General features: G+C 33.8%; 1 protein-coding gene across 1 annotated transcript; it reads right to left on the reverse strand.

The window, feature by feature from the left end:
• Nucleotides 1-399: 399 nt before the first annotated feature.
• On the reverse strand, nt 400-1776 carry LOC142983674 (uncharacterized). Its single transcript, XM_076130661.1, has one exon. The coding sequence runs from the start codon at nt 1736-1738 to the stop codon at nt 950-952; it is 789 nt and encodes a 262-aa protein (XP_075986776.1). The 5' UTR covers nt 1739-1776; the 3' UTR covers nt 400-949.
• Between the last annotated feature and the right edge of the window lie 16872 nt (nt 1777-18648).

Here is an 18648-nt window from a genome sequence, read left to right on the forward strand (position 1 = left end):
TTCAATCTTTGCAGTTTCATGACACGGAACTCGCCTGTAGAAAAACATCTTGATATAGGTCCGATATAGTTTTACAAGTTATGTAAAGATATTTGTCTTTCACGCAAAAAATACTGAATGTCTCTTAACGACAATTTTTGTTCTGAGAAAGCTTTTGAGTCGCGAACAGAAGGTGTGAATAATAACGAAAAAAGATTTGGGATTTATTTTTCACAAATATAATACATTCTCTTATCGGACTTATATCGCATTATCATTCAAATACTTCCTACATATTTGAGTTAAATGATTTGAAAGGACCTTTTTGAAAACATCGCTTTTGCCATCTGACAAAATTACAAGCGTATAAGTTTATGATTTATTTCGTTATTGGTCATGAACAAAAATAAAACCCGTAACAAATTGCATATTTTTTTATTTATAATATAACAATAAAATATCTTTGTTTCCCATTTATTAAATTAACGTTACATTATGAGTATTTACGAGTAGGAAAACTGGATCTACATACAAACACTATAACATTTACATAAATTAAATAATATTACAGTACTCTTTGATATACCTAAAATACTCGTGGGGCAGAAAATACATGAAAATAACATAAATACATTATCTTATATAACACTTAAAGATATTAAAGCCAGGTACTGATTTATCAATAAATAAACTTTACATCTAATACTAAAATAAACAGAACAAAATTATATACAGACATAAAATAAATAGACGAAACATAAATAGTTATATGACTTGAAGTGACTAAAGACCGAAGACGAAAAATAAGTTTAAACATCAATCAAATTACGAACAACATCGAATAATGGCATGACGTTAATAAATAATGTTCAATAAATAGCACTCACACATTCACACAAGATAAATAATACTTAAATACGCTTTACACCGGAGAAATCAGAGGAAAGGGGCCAAGAAACCGGGTCGCGTGCTAAGGTTTCTGTGCTCGATACGCCAAGTTTTGAGCTTCGAGCGATCTGCCCCAGCCTCCACCGTGGCCGCCCCCGCCGCTACCACTGCTACTGTACCCTCCCGAAGAGTCACCTCCATATCCACTCGTTCCACTGTAATCATGACTCGAAGTATGATGCGGATGAGCGATCACCTCATAAGTGACATGCTTCTGCTGCGACAATAACTTCTTCAATCCAATGATCGCTGACAAAACTAACGCTAGTTTTCCGATCAACAAAGCTTTTCCTGCAATCAAAGCGATAGCTCCGATCGCTAAAGGCATCAATGCCATCATTTTCAAGGCCAAAGCGGCCATAATTGGTCCAAGTATCTTCGCAGCTTTCTTCTTCTTCCCTCTGCCTTCACTGACTTCATTGTCTTCTGTGAACGAGGATACGGTGTCTTCCAAAGCTCGTCCAGCACTTGATACGGCATCAATCACATCAGATCCTTTGACCTCCACTCTCAAAGAATGAGTTTCGAAGTAGTTCTTCAATCTTGAAACGGGATCTAAGGATCTAGGTGCTCCAGTATCCGTTGGTATTTCCGAAGATTTGACAACCGTGACACTATCGGTGAGGGAGAATGATTCCTTTTGTCCAATCATCTTGTCGACGAAAGAAAAGAATTTGTACTTGAGGCATGTCGTGGATTCCTTGCGGAGACAGTCGGTTAATCCGTCGATATCGTTGTCTGAGTGCGAGGTATCTTGCGCGGGGAGGGCTTGACACGCCGCGAAGAGTAACAACACAATCGTCCGTTTCATCGTGAATGTGGTTTACGTCTGCCGCGCCCGGCCTCTCAGCCGTACCTATATAGCCTCAAGCAAGTGTACCGACCGAATTGGACTTTCTCACTCTGGAAGTAAAAGTAATTCCCGGTTTCATAACGAAAGCCTTGCAGCAAAGGTCGTGAACTTGGGATAGAAGTTTAGAACATTGTTTTTGATATATGTAGGTCGGATTATGTGTGTTTGTGGGTTGTATCGTGCGAAAGTTCAGTGTTAATTACCGGTATCGATTTGAGGATAAGAAGTTGATTATTTTTGCTTCCGATTTTTGCCTGATATCAGTGTTATTTTGGTTTGCTCGAACTAGGTTTGTGTATCACGAAATTAATTGTCCGTAACTGATGAATTTTATTCTCTCTTAGCGTTTGATAATGGCCAAGTTATTGAGATGGACATTAGTTTTCAACAACAAGCCTCCGAATGACCCAATTACTCTCGCGTCCAATTTGTCGGTGTGTCGCCGGACAGACTTGTTTTAATATCAATTTCTTTAATGTTATGAATGAGACTAGTTAGTCTAGACTTGTTAGACTAGCGGCTAGTAATCGTGTTTCGTACAAGTATCCATTCAACTGGAAATAATTAAAATACGGTATAAGATCCTATCGTGAATGAATTAAACATAACACAAAATTGAGATACTTTGCTTCTGTTTCGCCGGTTTATAAAGCGAGTACCTTATCAGGTAAAACTTTCTGAGTTATTTTCATACATTTTTTGTCACTTTATCCATCGGGTATCTTAACTAACGCTTATCCATTAGCTGTAAAACTAACCCTTAATGTACCAAAGCAAAATTAGTTTAGGTTTGTTTGCAATTTTTCGAATCGAAGCAAAGGTATTTTGTAAGTAACTACCTACAATATAGCTATGCAGTGAGATCTCAACAATATTTATGTAATTGCATAACGATTTAATAGCCGTTATAATGTCTAGACGTAAAACTTCCTATAAAGTTCATGCAAATAGCTTGTTTTTTAAATTGTGTTATGTATCTAAAGGGATTTTTAACAATCAAGAGTGTTCCCTACATTGTTATCTCTTTAGGTATATGTATCCCTTTAGGTACCTATATAGCCTCAAGCAAGTGTATCATTTAAAAATTATCCTATTCTACCCATTAAAACGGTACCTACTAGTAGAGCTCAAAAAATAAAAAATTATAAAGCTTGCATCTTAACAAAACGTCTGTTTTAGTGAAATTATTATTTACTTACATGACAGGTGCAAAACTAAGGACTTCTCTATCCCACATAAGTTGAGGGTCTCAAGGATAAATCTTTATACTACTTTTATTCGTTCTTAATTATTCAAAATTGATAATAAAATTATTTTTATAGCATTCCAATTTTTAGTTTCTTCCTTTATTTGAGAAGTACACTTGTCTTTCAATCAGTAAATCATAGTCAAAATCAGTTCCGTAGCTTAGCCGTGAAATGCAACATACTATTTATAGATTTACTATATCCAGTCAACCTGAACGCCTTATCCACTCTATCCAAAGATTTGAAATAATACACGAACATTCCAATAATCTGCAGTACTTTAGCTCTTACATCTAAGCCCTCGGTCACAGTGAGTGATTTCACCGTAATTCTACAGGAATCTTGCCATTCTAGTCTGTGTACATGTACTAAGTTACACTATGACCCTCGCAGGAAAGTTAGAAAGTTAGTCAACAATAATTATACTTATAAATCAGATAAAGATGATAATAATTTTGAAATATTATTATTGAGACAGGTGTCTTATAAGAGAGGAAATCTCTGCTAGTTATATTAATGTGAAATTTTTCAGCGAAACAGCTATATTGATTTAAATAAATTTGGATTTCAGAACTGTGAAATACATAATAATATTTTAATACCATCATCAGATTTAATCGTTTTTATTGAACAACCTATAGTATGGAAAAAGCATCCATAGCTATACTTAGTAGTTCTTCACATAGCATCCTTTATGTACATAAGTCAGGCAAGGATACATGTGTTTTTAAAATCGATTATGATCAAGCAATTTTCGTTGCGTTGATAGTGAATTGCAATTTGATTTTGCAATTCTCAGACACAAATTTCAGACACCTATCAAACAAATCAGTACGTACAAGAAAGTTTAATATTTTCAGCATATTTCAAATATAATAAATAACAATAAATTGCAAAAAAAACCTGTTTTTCATTTAAGTACATTAAAAATGTTTACTTTTCAAATAATACTTCAAGTGAACTTTCCAATTGACGATATGAGAAGTGACCTTTTGCAGGTCAAACTTATATTACATTCTTAAAACTACAACCTATTCGATAGTGAAAGTCAAATCACATTTGAATGAGCAGTTTTTGCTTTGAGTGACTCGTTAGAATTGCTTCAAGTATTTTTTATAGGCGTTACAAGAGGAGAGAAGGTTTTTGTTTGTGTATTCTGATGTTAGTTAACGCCTCTTTGACAGATAGGTAGGTTCTTAGAAATGTACAACAATCATATACCTACATAAAAACCTCACTGTACATACATGTAAATGTGATAAATGTATGTATGTTTGTCCTACTCAACCATTAAATAGATTTTGGATAACATTTGAAGTGATTCGTTCCTAAGGATGGATTATGCTTATGGAGTTAATAATATGAATCTTGTAACTCAAATCAGCTCAGCTTTTGTTGTCTATTAACTAAATAAAAGTGATTAGGCATAAAATAATGTTACATATTCAGATACCTGTAACAATTTATCGATCGTCATACATTTTGTACGAGACCATTCACACTTTGCTTAGTATAGTGATACATACATGTGATACATAAATGTTATACATATTATATTATATACCCCAATAAAAGGCCTACTTTAAATCAGGCAAACACACAAGCATTAACTAAGCTTATAAATTCTGACAAGAGCAAGCGACGTCCGAAAAAATATTTAGAACTCTATTTATCGCCTTATTACAAGTCAATTAAGTCAGTAGCTAAACTTTAAAAGAAAAAATGTCTTACTTTCGCATGCCTTGTTTTGTTTCATAATAAATAGCATATCATCAATTCTTGAAGTAGGCTAAGTTACCTGTCATAATAGTAATAAATCTTTGTATAATTTAGGTCATGAATAAATGAATCATTTTAAATTACAGTTAGCTAATTATTGGGATTTTATAATGAAGGTTCTATGAGGTTCTAGAGCCATAACAATTTTAAATAAACGATTTGGATTGCTATTATAATATTTTAAATAAATCTATACTAACATAATAAAGCTGAAGAGTTTGTTTGTTTGATTGTTTGTTTGTTTGAACGCGCTCATCTCAGGAACTACTGATCCGATTTGAAAAATTCTTTCAGTGTTAGATAGTCCATTTATCGAGAAAGGTTATAAGCTATATATCATCACGCTACGACCAAAAGGAGCAGAGTACCAGTAAAAAATGTTACAAAAACGGGGAAAATTTTGACCCATTCTCTCTTACGTGACGCAAGCGAAGTTGCGCGGGTCAGCTAGTCAAAAATATGCAGAGGAAGTTAATAAAACTTGGCCGAATAGACAGATTTAAATCATAGTTTATTGACATGACAGGTGTTAAAACAGAGTTTTTGGTTGATAGAGTAATACAAGAGTGATCTCGGCAACTTTCGAACATATTTCAAAACCTTTTAAAGACAGTTTGGAGAGTAATGTGATTCCTTTCTGTTACAAAAAAATTATAACATACCTACCATGCCCAGAAGGCTCGTGGCTAAGAACTCGACAGCCTTGCGGATCGATCTTTGAGGCTAAGCTACGCTTGCCGAGGTTATTCCGTGGATGGGTGACCATATTATACATTCCGAGTTCCTCCATGTTTTCGAAGGCACGTTAAATTGTGGGTCTCGGCTTTCATGTTCACAAATCTTTGACAGTAGTCAAAAGCTTAGCCGATAGATCGTGACCTACCATGCCCGGAAAACAGACACCAATAAAAAAAACACGTCATCATACTAAGAATTTTGAATCACAAATCTTCAAAACAATGCTTACAGCATTACTCAGAAACTTTTACATAAAAAATTAGGTAATCTCAGCAATCAGGATGTTGACTTTCTTCGTTCTTAGTCATGAATACCTGCACGACTATAACTGCAGTTTCTAAATAACTAGAATACCGGAGTACCTTAGCACTTTCTTGTTTTTGAGCGTTTCTTGAATTCTATAAGAGATTATCTATTTCAACTGACTGTTAATGCCACGGCAGATTATTTATCTAAGAAAAGTAATTATCATGTACGCGATGTATTTATATACATAAGTTGCTTATAGATCCTACCATCGAATATAAATGAAAGAAAAGTTCTCTGATTCACTGATTCATCACTCCACGGCAGGTTATTTATGTAAGGAAAGTAAATTTCATATTCACAATGTATTGATTAAAGTAGCTGATAAACTAGTATCCCCCATTCCAACAAAAATTTGTTTGATTTTGATGATAAAAAAATTGGTTTAGTCAGAAGATCTATTTCTTTTAAATAAATAAAAACTTTTTCAGTAAAAATTGTTCCTATTACGCTGGGCTTGGTACCTATAAACATACAAACAACGCGGCAACGTATACAAAGTATTGAAAGTATAATCAGACAAGAAACAAATATTTGTGGGTCGCACAAATATTCTGTATTATTCTGTATGAAATTCGAATTTGCAACCTCCCGGGGCAATGGTAGTGGCGTGGCTTACATCTGGAGCACATCAAACAATATCAAATCTATTGTTTCGATATCAATCACACGTGCTTAATTTAACTAGATACATAAGCATATCCCACCAGCCACACATGATGACCTATAGAAACACTTTACGGGCCATGGGATTGATTCCTATGCGAAACTAATATTGGAGTGATACAGAAAAAGTGGTTACTGCTACAATTTTATATCAAATTATTTTTTATTTTTTTAATCAGTACAAGCTTAAAGCTTATATATTATGTTATTCTAGGTTACATACAACATTTAATAATGTACTATACTAAGTAGCAAGCAGTATGTATCTAAAAAAATTGTTAGAACATTTGTCTATTGAAAAACTAACAAATTATAAACTCCCACTCGTTTTCCATACACTTCAAACCTTCCATTGATACAAGTGCAGCCAAAGATGTCCAAGTGTCATTGACCCTGGTACAGACTATACGTATTTGTACTTCAAAAGTGAAAGGGTACGATAATTCGAGATGTTTAACCTGTACTATTCAGAATACGCGTGGGTAAATGTTTTGAGTTTGTTCTGTGAAATGGACTATGATGTTTTTTTATAGCTTCACGCCTATTATACTTGGAGGTGCATAAAGTACGATGAGATCTCGCCGCAAATTTTGTTAGTTATATTTAATAGAAGACGGGTCTAAGGCTTTGGCTGTGAAGAACATTTACATATGAATTGATTGCAAAATTTCTAGTCCGCCGTAGGGTCTTTAGCCCCTGGAGCCCGTGATCAGCAGACAATTGCTCTACTTAGTATTATTCGTTAACGAATGACCTTACTCTATTTCATTTTACATCCAGTTTCTGAAGATTTTTGTAGACGTACATTACCTTGAAATCTCCATACACTAATTAATATTGTACAAGTGAAAGTGATATGAAACTTTGGTGAAGCATCTTTGCTTGGGGTCAAGAGAGGTCAAACTGATCCATAGTAAGCTATCGTGAAGGGATATAAAGTTAGAAATTTGTGGAATAGGCGTGAGATATACTATAGTGATATTAATTTTCGTTGCCATTGGGGTAAGCATAGACTAAAGAATAAAGCTTGCAACGTTTTTTGCAATTTTTTTTTGCATCACTCATTCATACATTTTCTAATATATGCCTGTAGATTACAAATTCTTTAAAACGAAGCTGTTTGAAAGATGTCATGGATGTGATTCATGTACGTCTTCATAGGAGGTCCTAATACATAAACAGCTGTTTATTCAAAACCTTCAAAACTTAGGTAACATACATATATTATAATCTGGATCGCAAACCTTTATTTTAACAGTGTATTGTAGTATAATGAATACAATTTGCGGTAGTTAAAAATAATAACGTCACTTTTATGAAAAAACAATGGATAAATAGTTTTAAAACTGAATTAATAAGAATAATATTTTTTTTACTTTTTCTAACGCATTAGTCTTAGTGACTGTAATGTTAGATGTAAGTGTGTGATAAATAAATAAATATATTGTATATTTTTTACCCCGAAAAATCTTTTAAGTTGGGGTCAAAACCTAGTACATTGTCAACTTTACTCTGACCAAATTGACGTAATGTTACCGTTAGGTTTGTCATAAAAACCCGTCAAACACTACGTAACACTATACCGGTTGTGAAGGTCAGCTAGTGATAATTAGTTGGTAAAATATTCAAATTTACGGCTTTGGACCGTTTGAAGTGGTTTGTGAATTAATTTGTAACTGGTATTACTTATTTAGATGATTTGTTGGGATTGGGATAGGTCAGTTATTGTAGTTTCAGTTTGCGTGTAGCAAAATAATTCTTAGATTTCCTCCTAACATGGAGTATTCTGTTTTAAGTGTATTAATTTAATTGTTTTTTTCTCTCATATAAACTTTTGTGTGATGAGCACGCATATTTGTTCTGAGCCTGGTTGTCAATTTAACTTTATAAATATGTTTATCAGTTACTTGATTACCATAGCACAAGCCCTGCTTAGTTTGGAATCAAATGACAGTGTGTGAGTTATACAATGATATTTATATTTATTATTTATTTCTTTATATAAGCTTCCTCAATAAGAATTTAGAGCATCAGTGACCCGCAACTGCCAACAGCCAGCTCAACACAACATTATTTCGAAAATACACCAAATTCTTTGTAAACTCGGTAAATCGTAGACGCTCAAAATCTTGGATTATGATAAGAATCAAACCTACTGTCGCATGCTAATCACCATAACAGCACCCATCCATCAAGCAACAACAAAAAGATTACCACTCCATTTCCGCAACTAACCTATTAACCTCTAATTAAAAGGCACTTCGTAAAAACACTTTAATTACTAACTTGACCTGACATTGTTGTTATATTCACACGACAACAAAGAAAGATGATAATTATAAAAAGTCTATGAACTGTATGAGGTAGAGTCTATGTCAGTGGAGCGCTTACGGTAGGCTGCTCAAATCAGGTATGTGATACGGGTTAAATAGCTCCAGTTTGTGTGATATACTTGGTAGTAAATGTGAATGGGGATTAGTTGTGACTGTGTTGTAAAGTTTGATACGATTGATAATTGCAAAGATTTTAATCAGATTAATTGATATTACGCTTGCACATACTTGAATTGATTTGTTACCTGTTATGTCCTCTTGCTAATCAAGACGGCTTTGTTCGTTCAAACTTTAATTCCCTGTTTTTAGCCTCTTAAAAGTTTAATTTATGAAGAACAAAATAAATTACTGTTCCACTATCTTCATGCCAAATTTTTGAGAAATTAGTTTAGCGGTTTAGTCATCATAGTTTTAATACGACTGAAAACGTTTACTCATATTAGTTGAATTCTTTATTACCTACCCTATGACCTAAGAGGCTAACAACGTATCAGATCTTAAATTCCTAGTCAGAACAAAATGTCCCTACAATGCCCTAATTGTATCAATCGAAAATACATGCGCGCATAAAAGCGCGGAGAGAGAGACCGAAGAACGCCATTTAGCGATAGTTTATCCATTCAATAGCGTTTTTTTATATTAGTTTTAACGCTATTGAATAGATAAACTACCGCTTAATGTACTCAGAAACCGGGGGTTAGTATAATCCTTACAAAATTGCTTTGCTTCATAATTTTTTATGTAAATGAGTCTTCAAAACAGCCCAGTTTTACAGTTTACCAAAGTAATTTTTGCAGCCTACAACCGTGTCTAGTAAATACAATAGGCTCTCCACTTATTATGTAGGCCTAAAAATGCCGTCAAATGTGACTGACGAAATGCGGGTGCATTCATCCGTATGTGTAATTTTGTACGCATTTTAAGTGCGTCTGAACTTGAACTTGGCATTTTACGTTCTGTATGACATTGACCACTGTGTTAAAAGGAAACCTAACTTTTAGGGTTTTTCTATTTGTTTGTCATTTGCTTATTACATGTTCATTAATTGTGAACAGATTTTTTAAATAAAAGTATAAACATAATATCAGACCGTTCCCAAATACACATAACACATTACTTAAAATATCAAACTATAGTATATAAAATAAGAAAATCTGGGGGAATCTTTGCTACATTTTAACTTGAGTCTAGGTTTCACTGACCGTGTCCGCAGGTTGATTGTCTCACATACTAAAGAATATACATTCATCGACCTTTAACAGAACCGAACATTTACGTAGTTTCCTAGACCATTTCAAAGTTAACAGAACACATTTTCTGCAAATGTTTGCCCTAAATAACATGAGTCCAAAGTCCCTCATCTGTGATATCGACACGGCTGGTGTCAGTGGTGTCAGCCACCCGCGTCGCTTAGCGAAAGTGGGTGAAAGCACGTAATACTTAACCGACAAACGCTTATTACACCGGACCTTATAATGCGTGATTGTGTTAAGTGTAGCCGTGAAATGAGATGACTGCGTACCGTTGAGAAAGGAGACATTTAAAGACATCTTTATTTTAAAGACAACTTACCACATTTTCTAGAGAAATGTCACTTGGTGTCAATCTAAAATACCTTATCTACATATATAATTAAACGTTTGTGTTGTTACGTTTTGTTATGTTCCTTAACCTTGTGTCATGAAAGAATTGACATTGAGACATGTGCGGACGATGGGTAAGCCACATGATTACATGATGACACAAAAATGATCAATATTATCACGACCGATTTAGACAAAGTAACTAATTTCAAGGAATATCTCAATAACTAAGTTCTCGTCAGATCTAGATCTAGCTTCCTTTTGAGGATATTAAAATACAGGCGAAATGAGAACCTTCTCCTTATATTCGAAGTTGGTTAAAAAGAAAATCTAAGAAAATTCAATTCAAATTACTCACCACAACTAATTACTAGAAACTCATATCTCACACGAGAACCGAACCAGCGATAGTACTTTCAACTACTGCACTATTAAGGCTATGTCCATTAGCCGCACGTCTTGTCATTGAGTGAAATGGGTTCGTGTTGTGGTCATAAACGCTATTTGTGGTCGATTGTGGTGTACGCGTGGTCGATAGTCGTTTGTGGTGGTTAAAACTAACATGTGCATGATATGCGTTTTATACCAGTATGTGGTTTCACTTGAAATGGTAAAACTCTTCTTGATTAAGCTATAAATAAGCATAATGTTGCGGATCACAGGGAGTTTTGGCTGCAGTTTCGCATGATTCAACAACGAACAGAGGATGCATATTCGAGATCTATGAGCTCTACAACAGTCACTTTAACAGTTTTTTGTACACATTTTCGTTCTTAAATCATACATACATAAAATCACGTTTTCCATAAGGGTAGGCAGAGACCAGAGATTTAGACAATTCTTATGTCATTACATACTAATAACTAAAATTTACTTATAGGTCCAGAAATCTTGACCGGTAATATGACATCCACTGTCGACTGTCGAGTTAAGTTTTGCCACGTCACTTTAAATCTGAATACTTACAGTTACGCTACGTGTGGTGATTTTTGTTAATAATTATGTTGCACCAAAGTGTCACAATCTTAGTACCGTAAACCACGGTACATTTATATTGTTAAGTAAGTTTTTACTGGTTTTAAACACTAATAAACAAAATTTATGAAACCAAAAATAAATAAACAAACCAGTAACAGAAATATAATGGTCTAAAAAACATCTTAAAAAATTAACTTGAAAATTTGTTACTATATAAAATAAAATGATATAAAAGAATGTGTACATTACTGCACATCAAATATGAACGTTTAAAACAGTTTTCTTTGAAACAAACGTTGTATATTAAATGATGATACGATATTGTTGCACGCAGTGACAGGTCATCAGAGGAACGGAAGTCAAATAGTAGACTTTTGTCTCACTGTAGATTTAAAAGCGATTTACGTATAGGTAGAAATAGTAGGTACAGTAAAAAAATTGTAACCATGAACATACGAACGATTTTGAAAATCTGAGACTATACAAATAACATTATATCAAAGTATGTGTACATTACTGCACATCAAATATGAACGTGAAAACAGTTTTCTTTTAAACAAACGTTGTATATTAAATGATGATACGCTATTGTTGCACGCAGTGACAGGTCATCAGAGGAACGGGAGTCAAATAATGGACCCCTGTCTCAATGTAGAATTAGGAGCGATTTACCTACAAAAAACGTGGGTGCTGAAAAAATTGTACTGAAAGAATATTTTTATTTTATCTCATCTTAGAGAATATGCGGACAAAATTGAAGCATGAAATAAAAATAAATCCAGCTCGGAGTGAATGATAAATCGAGGCCTCAAATGATTTTCAATGCTAATGAACTACATAAGCAAGGCAATTGTTAGTCCAGATACAATTGAAATTCTTTTTTAGTAGGACTTCATCAGGATATTTCGATATATACATGAATTATAATTATATTTCAATTGTGAAAAATAGCCAATGTCGTTACCAAATGCCTGCGTGTGATTGATTTGTATGTATCACCCATCGATTATATAAATCGCTCCTAATAGATATTATACCTTTACAATATTTACTCCAAGGTATAGTTTTTCTCATAACGCAGTTTTAGGATCCGCTTTCCGCTTACAATAAGACTTTGCCCATCGATCAAAAAGATTACATGACATTACGAACTTGTAGAAAGTTAGATTTTTTCCCGTCATTTCACACGGAACTTCAAATTTCATTGTTTGTGTGTAACAGATGAAATTCTTTGATAATGAATGAATTCGTTGCGCTAGTCATGCTGTGTTTGTGATGTGTTATTATTTTAAGAACTTGTAAGGTGAAGGTTCAACTTTAATACACGAACTTGTCGCATTCTGAACGTATTTCACAATTCTTATACTTTTAGGTGGCGCTAATTTTTGGAACTACGGAGCCACCTTCTCAACGCTATAACAACTATCAAACGCTGCCCTCAGTCGATCACTACGCTTCGACCTTAAGGACCGACCTTAAGGAATGGACAAGACACCAGACCCAAACATCTGACTTTATAGTTTGTTGTGGTATTATTATAAATTCTATCTATCTAATTAACAATTAAGATAAATCTTACCGTATTCCTGTGAATATAGAGACTGAAACTATACGTTGACGGAGATGCAAGTTATAGCTAGGAGCAAACAAAAGCGAGTCTATCACTTTAGTAATTCGACTTTTTCATTCATAGTTCTCAAGCACATAATCCATGCCACTACTAATACTTTCTTTGTTCACGAAAAACATCAATTTTTCTTCATTCATCGAACGAAAGTGACATCTGCAACTGCACTCCATTGTGCTACATTTTTTGCTCGTTACAGAAAATACCATTAATTTGTTAATTAAAGTTTCTTGCGAGGAAAGTGATATACCTATGGAAACTGTATTCATGAGCATTCAATTTCATTACTTTCGTTAGGAAAAGTTGATGAAGAATCAGATGACTCTGTGTATCTATGCTATTAAGTTGTATAGATATCGTTATATGTCATATCCTACTATCTAACCTGAAGCCAAAAATTCGGATGTCATATTTACTTCAAAGAATATTTATAAGAACTTATGATTAAATTAAACTGCGAACTTTCAAAGGGTGCTTTAAGAGGTGTGGATAAATGCAGCCCTTTTTTTTAAATTGAATGCATAACATAATATTATGATTGATATACCGGAAAGTGTATAAGAGTATGAAAAACACCCACATTTCGCCTTTAACAAAGTAAGTCCCATGTAATAGGGGGTGAGCCCCTACTGCTGTATACCGAGTACTTTACCCAACTCCGGGCTACTATTGGGAAACATTCCAAAATAGATTAGAAAATACCAAAGTACTATTGTTTTTTTCTCTCAACCCGAGAACTCATGATCAGCAGGAAACACTACCGACTGAGCAAAGACTGTGCTTATCCTTTTTAATGAAAGTATTTAGTTAATCTCTTGGGTCGCGCATCATCTATCAGTTAAATTCTTCTTTGCTATTATTCTAACTAGAGACAGTAACTTAAAATATTTATCACAGTTTTACGTCCATCAATGATAGATCTTGTACATCCGTCGCAATACTAGTTTTTCCTAGAGAAAGCTGTATGGAAATACTAATTTTCACGCCAACGTTGTTTCTTGCTGTACCTTAGTGGTGCTATATGCATCGTAGATAATAAAAGGTGTTGGATTCGATTTTCGAGTTGAGCGATATGTTTTAAGGTGTATTTTTGCTTTTTCTATTATAGCCTTAGAACTAAACACGTACGGCTATAATTCAGTAAAGGAAAGTGACCGATAAACGTAATTAGAAGTGAAGCCAACATGACCTGTGTACGAGGCCCCATAGCAAGCACAAGCTGCAAGGACGCAATCTGTGGACGGGATGCGACCTTCAAATACGTGAGTAACTAATAAAATATCAAGCAGTTGCATGTTTAATGCATGTGGCAGCTTTTTATTCATAAGGTATGTTGGATTGAAGTAATTTAATAAATTGTTTAGTAATTTACTCATTGTTATATTTATTTTACTACTTTTGTCGATGCGTTAAGTTTATACCATTGTGAATGTATTTTTTTAGATGTATAAATTGTCGGTTAATTTTTAAAATAAGTTAATAAAACAGTAGCGCGATTCTCAGCAGTTATCAGTACTATCGTAGTAACGGGAGGTTGTCGTTTTTAAATGTAGTTCAAAAATAGTTCCTAGAGCTCCAGCTAGGGGTGCGGATTAGATTTTCATGCAAATTTTCTCGACAGTTGCTGGTTGTCAATAGTCGATAGTGGTAGAGAATCGCGCTACATGTAACCGAATATATTATTATGGCCGGAATTGTAGACAAAGGTGCTTTCAAGAGTAAGTATCAATGAATAGTATTTTCGTTTACATAAAACATTCAGGTCACATGAAGCTCAAACAGTCATTAGACAAAAAGATTTAAGTAACTATTACGTAACTGATTCAAAAGTTTTTTACAACAAAACCTATTGAATGGCTCGCGAAAGTGTTATACAAATAGTTAAGAAGTAAGTCGTTTTAAGATAGTGTAACAGCTTAGTAACAACTGTCAAATACATACTGCAGCAGCGTGAAAAATGGTAGAGAGATTTAAAAAAAACGGTGAGCGGATGTCATCCTACTAATATTATAAATGCGAAAGTTTGTCGGTATGTATGGATGTTTGTTACTCTTTGACGCAAATACTTAAAATGAAATTTGGTATGTAGGTAGCTGAAGACTCAGAATAACACATAATAATATGCATTTTATTCCTGAGTTCCCCGTAGATCGGACTGGACAAAGAAATATTTGTATCTTAATTTTCAGTAGTAATAAATTGTTTATCTTTTTGAACAACAGAGCGCATAAACATTTCATAAGTGCTTTGTTTTATTCAAAAGTTTTCATTGTTATAAGCTAACATAATATTTATAACAATGTCTTTTTTTTACGAGCTGAATTTATATTTTGAAATATCTATTTCGGAACCTACCGTTCTTTAATTACCTTTTTGATGAGATCTTATTGATTCTGGAATGCTACAATATCTTCTTTACATTGTATTAGAAGATGCTATTGCAATGGCATGCCAAAATAAACCAGTTTTCATTACCGCAAGTAAAATCCCGGTCATATATAATGTAGAAGCACGCAGGCACGCGTCCGCATGTTTCTGTGTTACGAGGTAAATCGCTGAGACTTTCCACTTCAATTGCCTTGACAGATGATCTCGGGATGTGATGATGTTTATATTGATGGGCTTGAGGATGCTCTTGATGGAGACTTCCTTGAAGATTGTGAGGCTTTTTATCTTCGACGGATAACTATTTTGAAGTCGTCTTCAAAATTTATTTCAGCCAAAGGACTTCGTCCAGCGGGCGTATCTCGTATCTCAGTTGACGACTGGTTTACGTCTAATTGATCGCCACTATTCGGTACATTGCTCCTTTGACGTAAAGTGTCAATCACTATAATATATGGGAGAAAACAATGTACAGTTTAGTGACTTTTAAATAATTGTCAACTGAGATACGTGATAGCCCCCCAGGTATACAAACTTTTTTATTTTTTTTATTGATTCCATTCCTGTGTGAATTTTGACCTTATCGATCTGTACAAACCTTGTCCCAATAGTTACAAACATGTTAAATGAAGAATTATCTAATCTAATTAGTAGTAATAAAGTAGTAAAGTAAAGTAGTTCCAAAATCCAAAGTAATTATTTTCAAAGACAAATGCCACCCACTATTTAGTTCTTCTAGCCGTTACCACTATGTTTACTAGTTGGAGATACATAATGTTATTCCTGTTATATTTTTTTTTGCTAAACCTGTTCGTCTGTTCAACAAAAAGATCTCTACCATTTCCTTGAAGTTTCACAGAGAGTTAAACCAAGCGTAAGAACAATAAAATGCCGACAAACATTTAAATGAAATAGCCGAATTGACCTATTGACTGATACAAAACCGCTTAAACACGGATACTTGACACTTTCGTTAAATCCAAAAACAATTCAATTGCTATTCAGTCAGCGTTTGCTATCCAAAATAGGTGCCGTTGTTGTAGCTTGTAGAATGTAAAGTATTTACTCTAAACGGAATAGCGTCTTAGTTATCTTATGAATGAAAGTAGCAACATTTTGTTAAGTTTTGATTTCTTATTTTTTCTTCTATGATTTGTACTATAGAGAATAGGTAGGTACAACAGAAAATAAAATAGGAGACGCCTTTGCCCGTTAGTGGGACGACAATGGCAAAAGAAAATTAATGTGTTTGTTCATATAAACAAGGACAATTTCCAGGGCAATTTCATAACTATTTCTTTTTACCTTTTTACTACGGCCCAAAAGTCTGCCTAGTCAAAAATGAAACCATATTATCAAAGCTTTTATAATTCGTGTGTTATTTATTTTAATTTAAAAGGAACTGTCAATATAACAGCGTTTGATCTATAAATTCACAGTGACGTCATAGTCTCTGTTCCCATTACCTACTGAAGGCAGAAAAGTCACATTCCTGTTATATTTACGATCGAGAGAACACTCTATATACTTTGTATGTAGCGCGCAGTTTCTATTACAACAAGGCCAATGTCGTGTACTGATGAGAATAAAATCTATATCTTAGAGAGTAATATAGAAAAGTAAATCGCTAGATTTTTATTATGACAAGATGTCTTTGGATTAAGCAAAGGAAGTTTGTAAGGATCGTAGTCGTACCACCGTGGCGTTCACTGGACTCTGCATGTGGGAAGAAGGCTTGATTTTATGTATGTACGTATATGTATGTATTTTTATTATAATCATTCGTGATGTGTAAAGATGTATATATATGTATGTGATGTGTATATATCTTTCAGCTAGTTCCATGAAGTAAAGATTAGAAGTCAACCCTATTACTATAACAGCCTTATATGAAACTTTTATATTATATTCTAACTAGCTGACCAGCACAACTTCGCTTGCGTCACATAAGGGAGAATGGGTCATAATCTCCGTTTTTGTAACATTTTTCGTTGCTTCTCCGCTCCTAATGGTTGTAGCGTAATGTTATATAGCCAATAGCCTTCCTATATAAACAAGCTATCCAACAGTAAAATATTTTTCAATTCGCTCCAGCAGTTCCTGAGATTTTATAATATTGGTATAGATTTATATGAAGCATTTTATCTCCGACTGTACACGTAAGTCTGGTGTCCAGGTAGTCACATAATGACCGCTTCCTCGGGGATATCCGCTACCGATTATAGTGAAATCTTAGACCTTTTATGTGATCATCAGGCTTTTATCTAACGAGAAAAAATCTGAAACAAAAGTTTTATTTGCATGTTTCTGAGCGGGTTGATTTACAAACCTGAATTAAAGGCTAGTTTCACAATTTAAAAATAAGTGACGGATTACCTGCAATATAAAATGAAAGTAATTGTTTAAATTTCGTCTGATAAATTATTTGATAGTTAGCCAAATGTCAAGCTTGACCTAAAACTTTGTATTGAAAAGTCTTCGTTCCCTAAACTAGACTAGACAACGAATTCATAACTTGCAGAGTGACTTTGTGAGTACTTTAGTTTGTAAGATTTGAGAATTGAACCTATGGCTCTAATGTAGAGGTAGAACCTAGCAGCATTACAATTCATTCAATCCTTTGCTCATAAACTTTACACGCAAATAAAACAAAATTAACTAAAAGGAAAACTAGAGCGTCATCTATGTAGCAATTGTGATACTAGTTTGTCTTTACAATAAGAAATATTTTGAGAAAGCATTTCGTGCCATCATACAACGCCATCTAGTTATTAACAAAATAAGTACGGAGAATGTGTTTTGGCGGCCACCTATTGAAGAAAATACGAACTACGGAAAATGTTTTTCAATGTTAACGTTTACGCTGCCATCTAGTTGATACACGCAAACTAAAGTGAAAGTTACGAAAGTGACACGAACAAGTTGTTTCTTAAAACTGTTAATAGTTCTTATTTTGTCTACTAGATGGCAAAAATGAAACAAGAGATTTATTTTTTTTGGTTTTAATAATATTATTTTACAGTACAGAACTTATCGTATGGCTTTTTATATTTCCATGCCTTATTCAAAATTTCTTAAATATGTTTTCTTGCCGGTTTTTTGGCATTTGTGTGCATAATACTTGTGGCTTACTAGCCAATTTTGTAATGCATTTCGAACAAATATCTATTTTCCAACCAAACAATATTAAACTAAAATATTTACCTCAAACTATACCGTTGAACGA

The sequence above is a fragment of the Anticarsia gemmatalis genome, chromosome 24, assembly GCF_050436995.1.
Source record: "Anticarsia gemmatalis isolate Benzon Research Colony breed Stoneville strain chromosome 24, ilAntGemm2 primary, whole genome shotgun sequence".
NCBI classification, from domain to species: Eukaryota; Metazoa; Arthropoda; class Insecta; order Lepidoptera; family Erebidae; genus Anticarsia; species Anticarsia gemmatalis.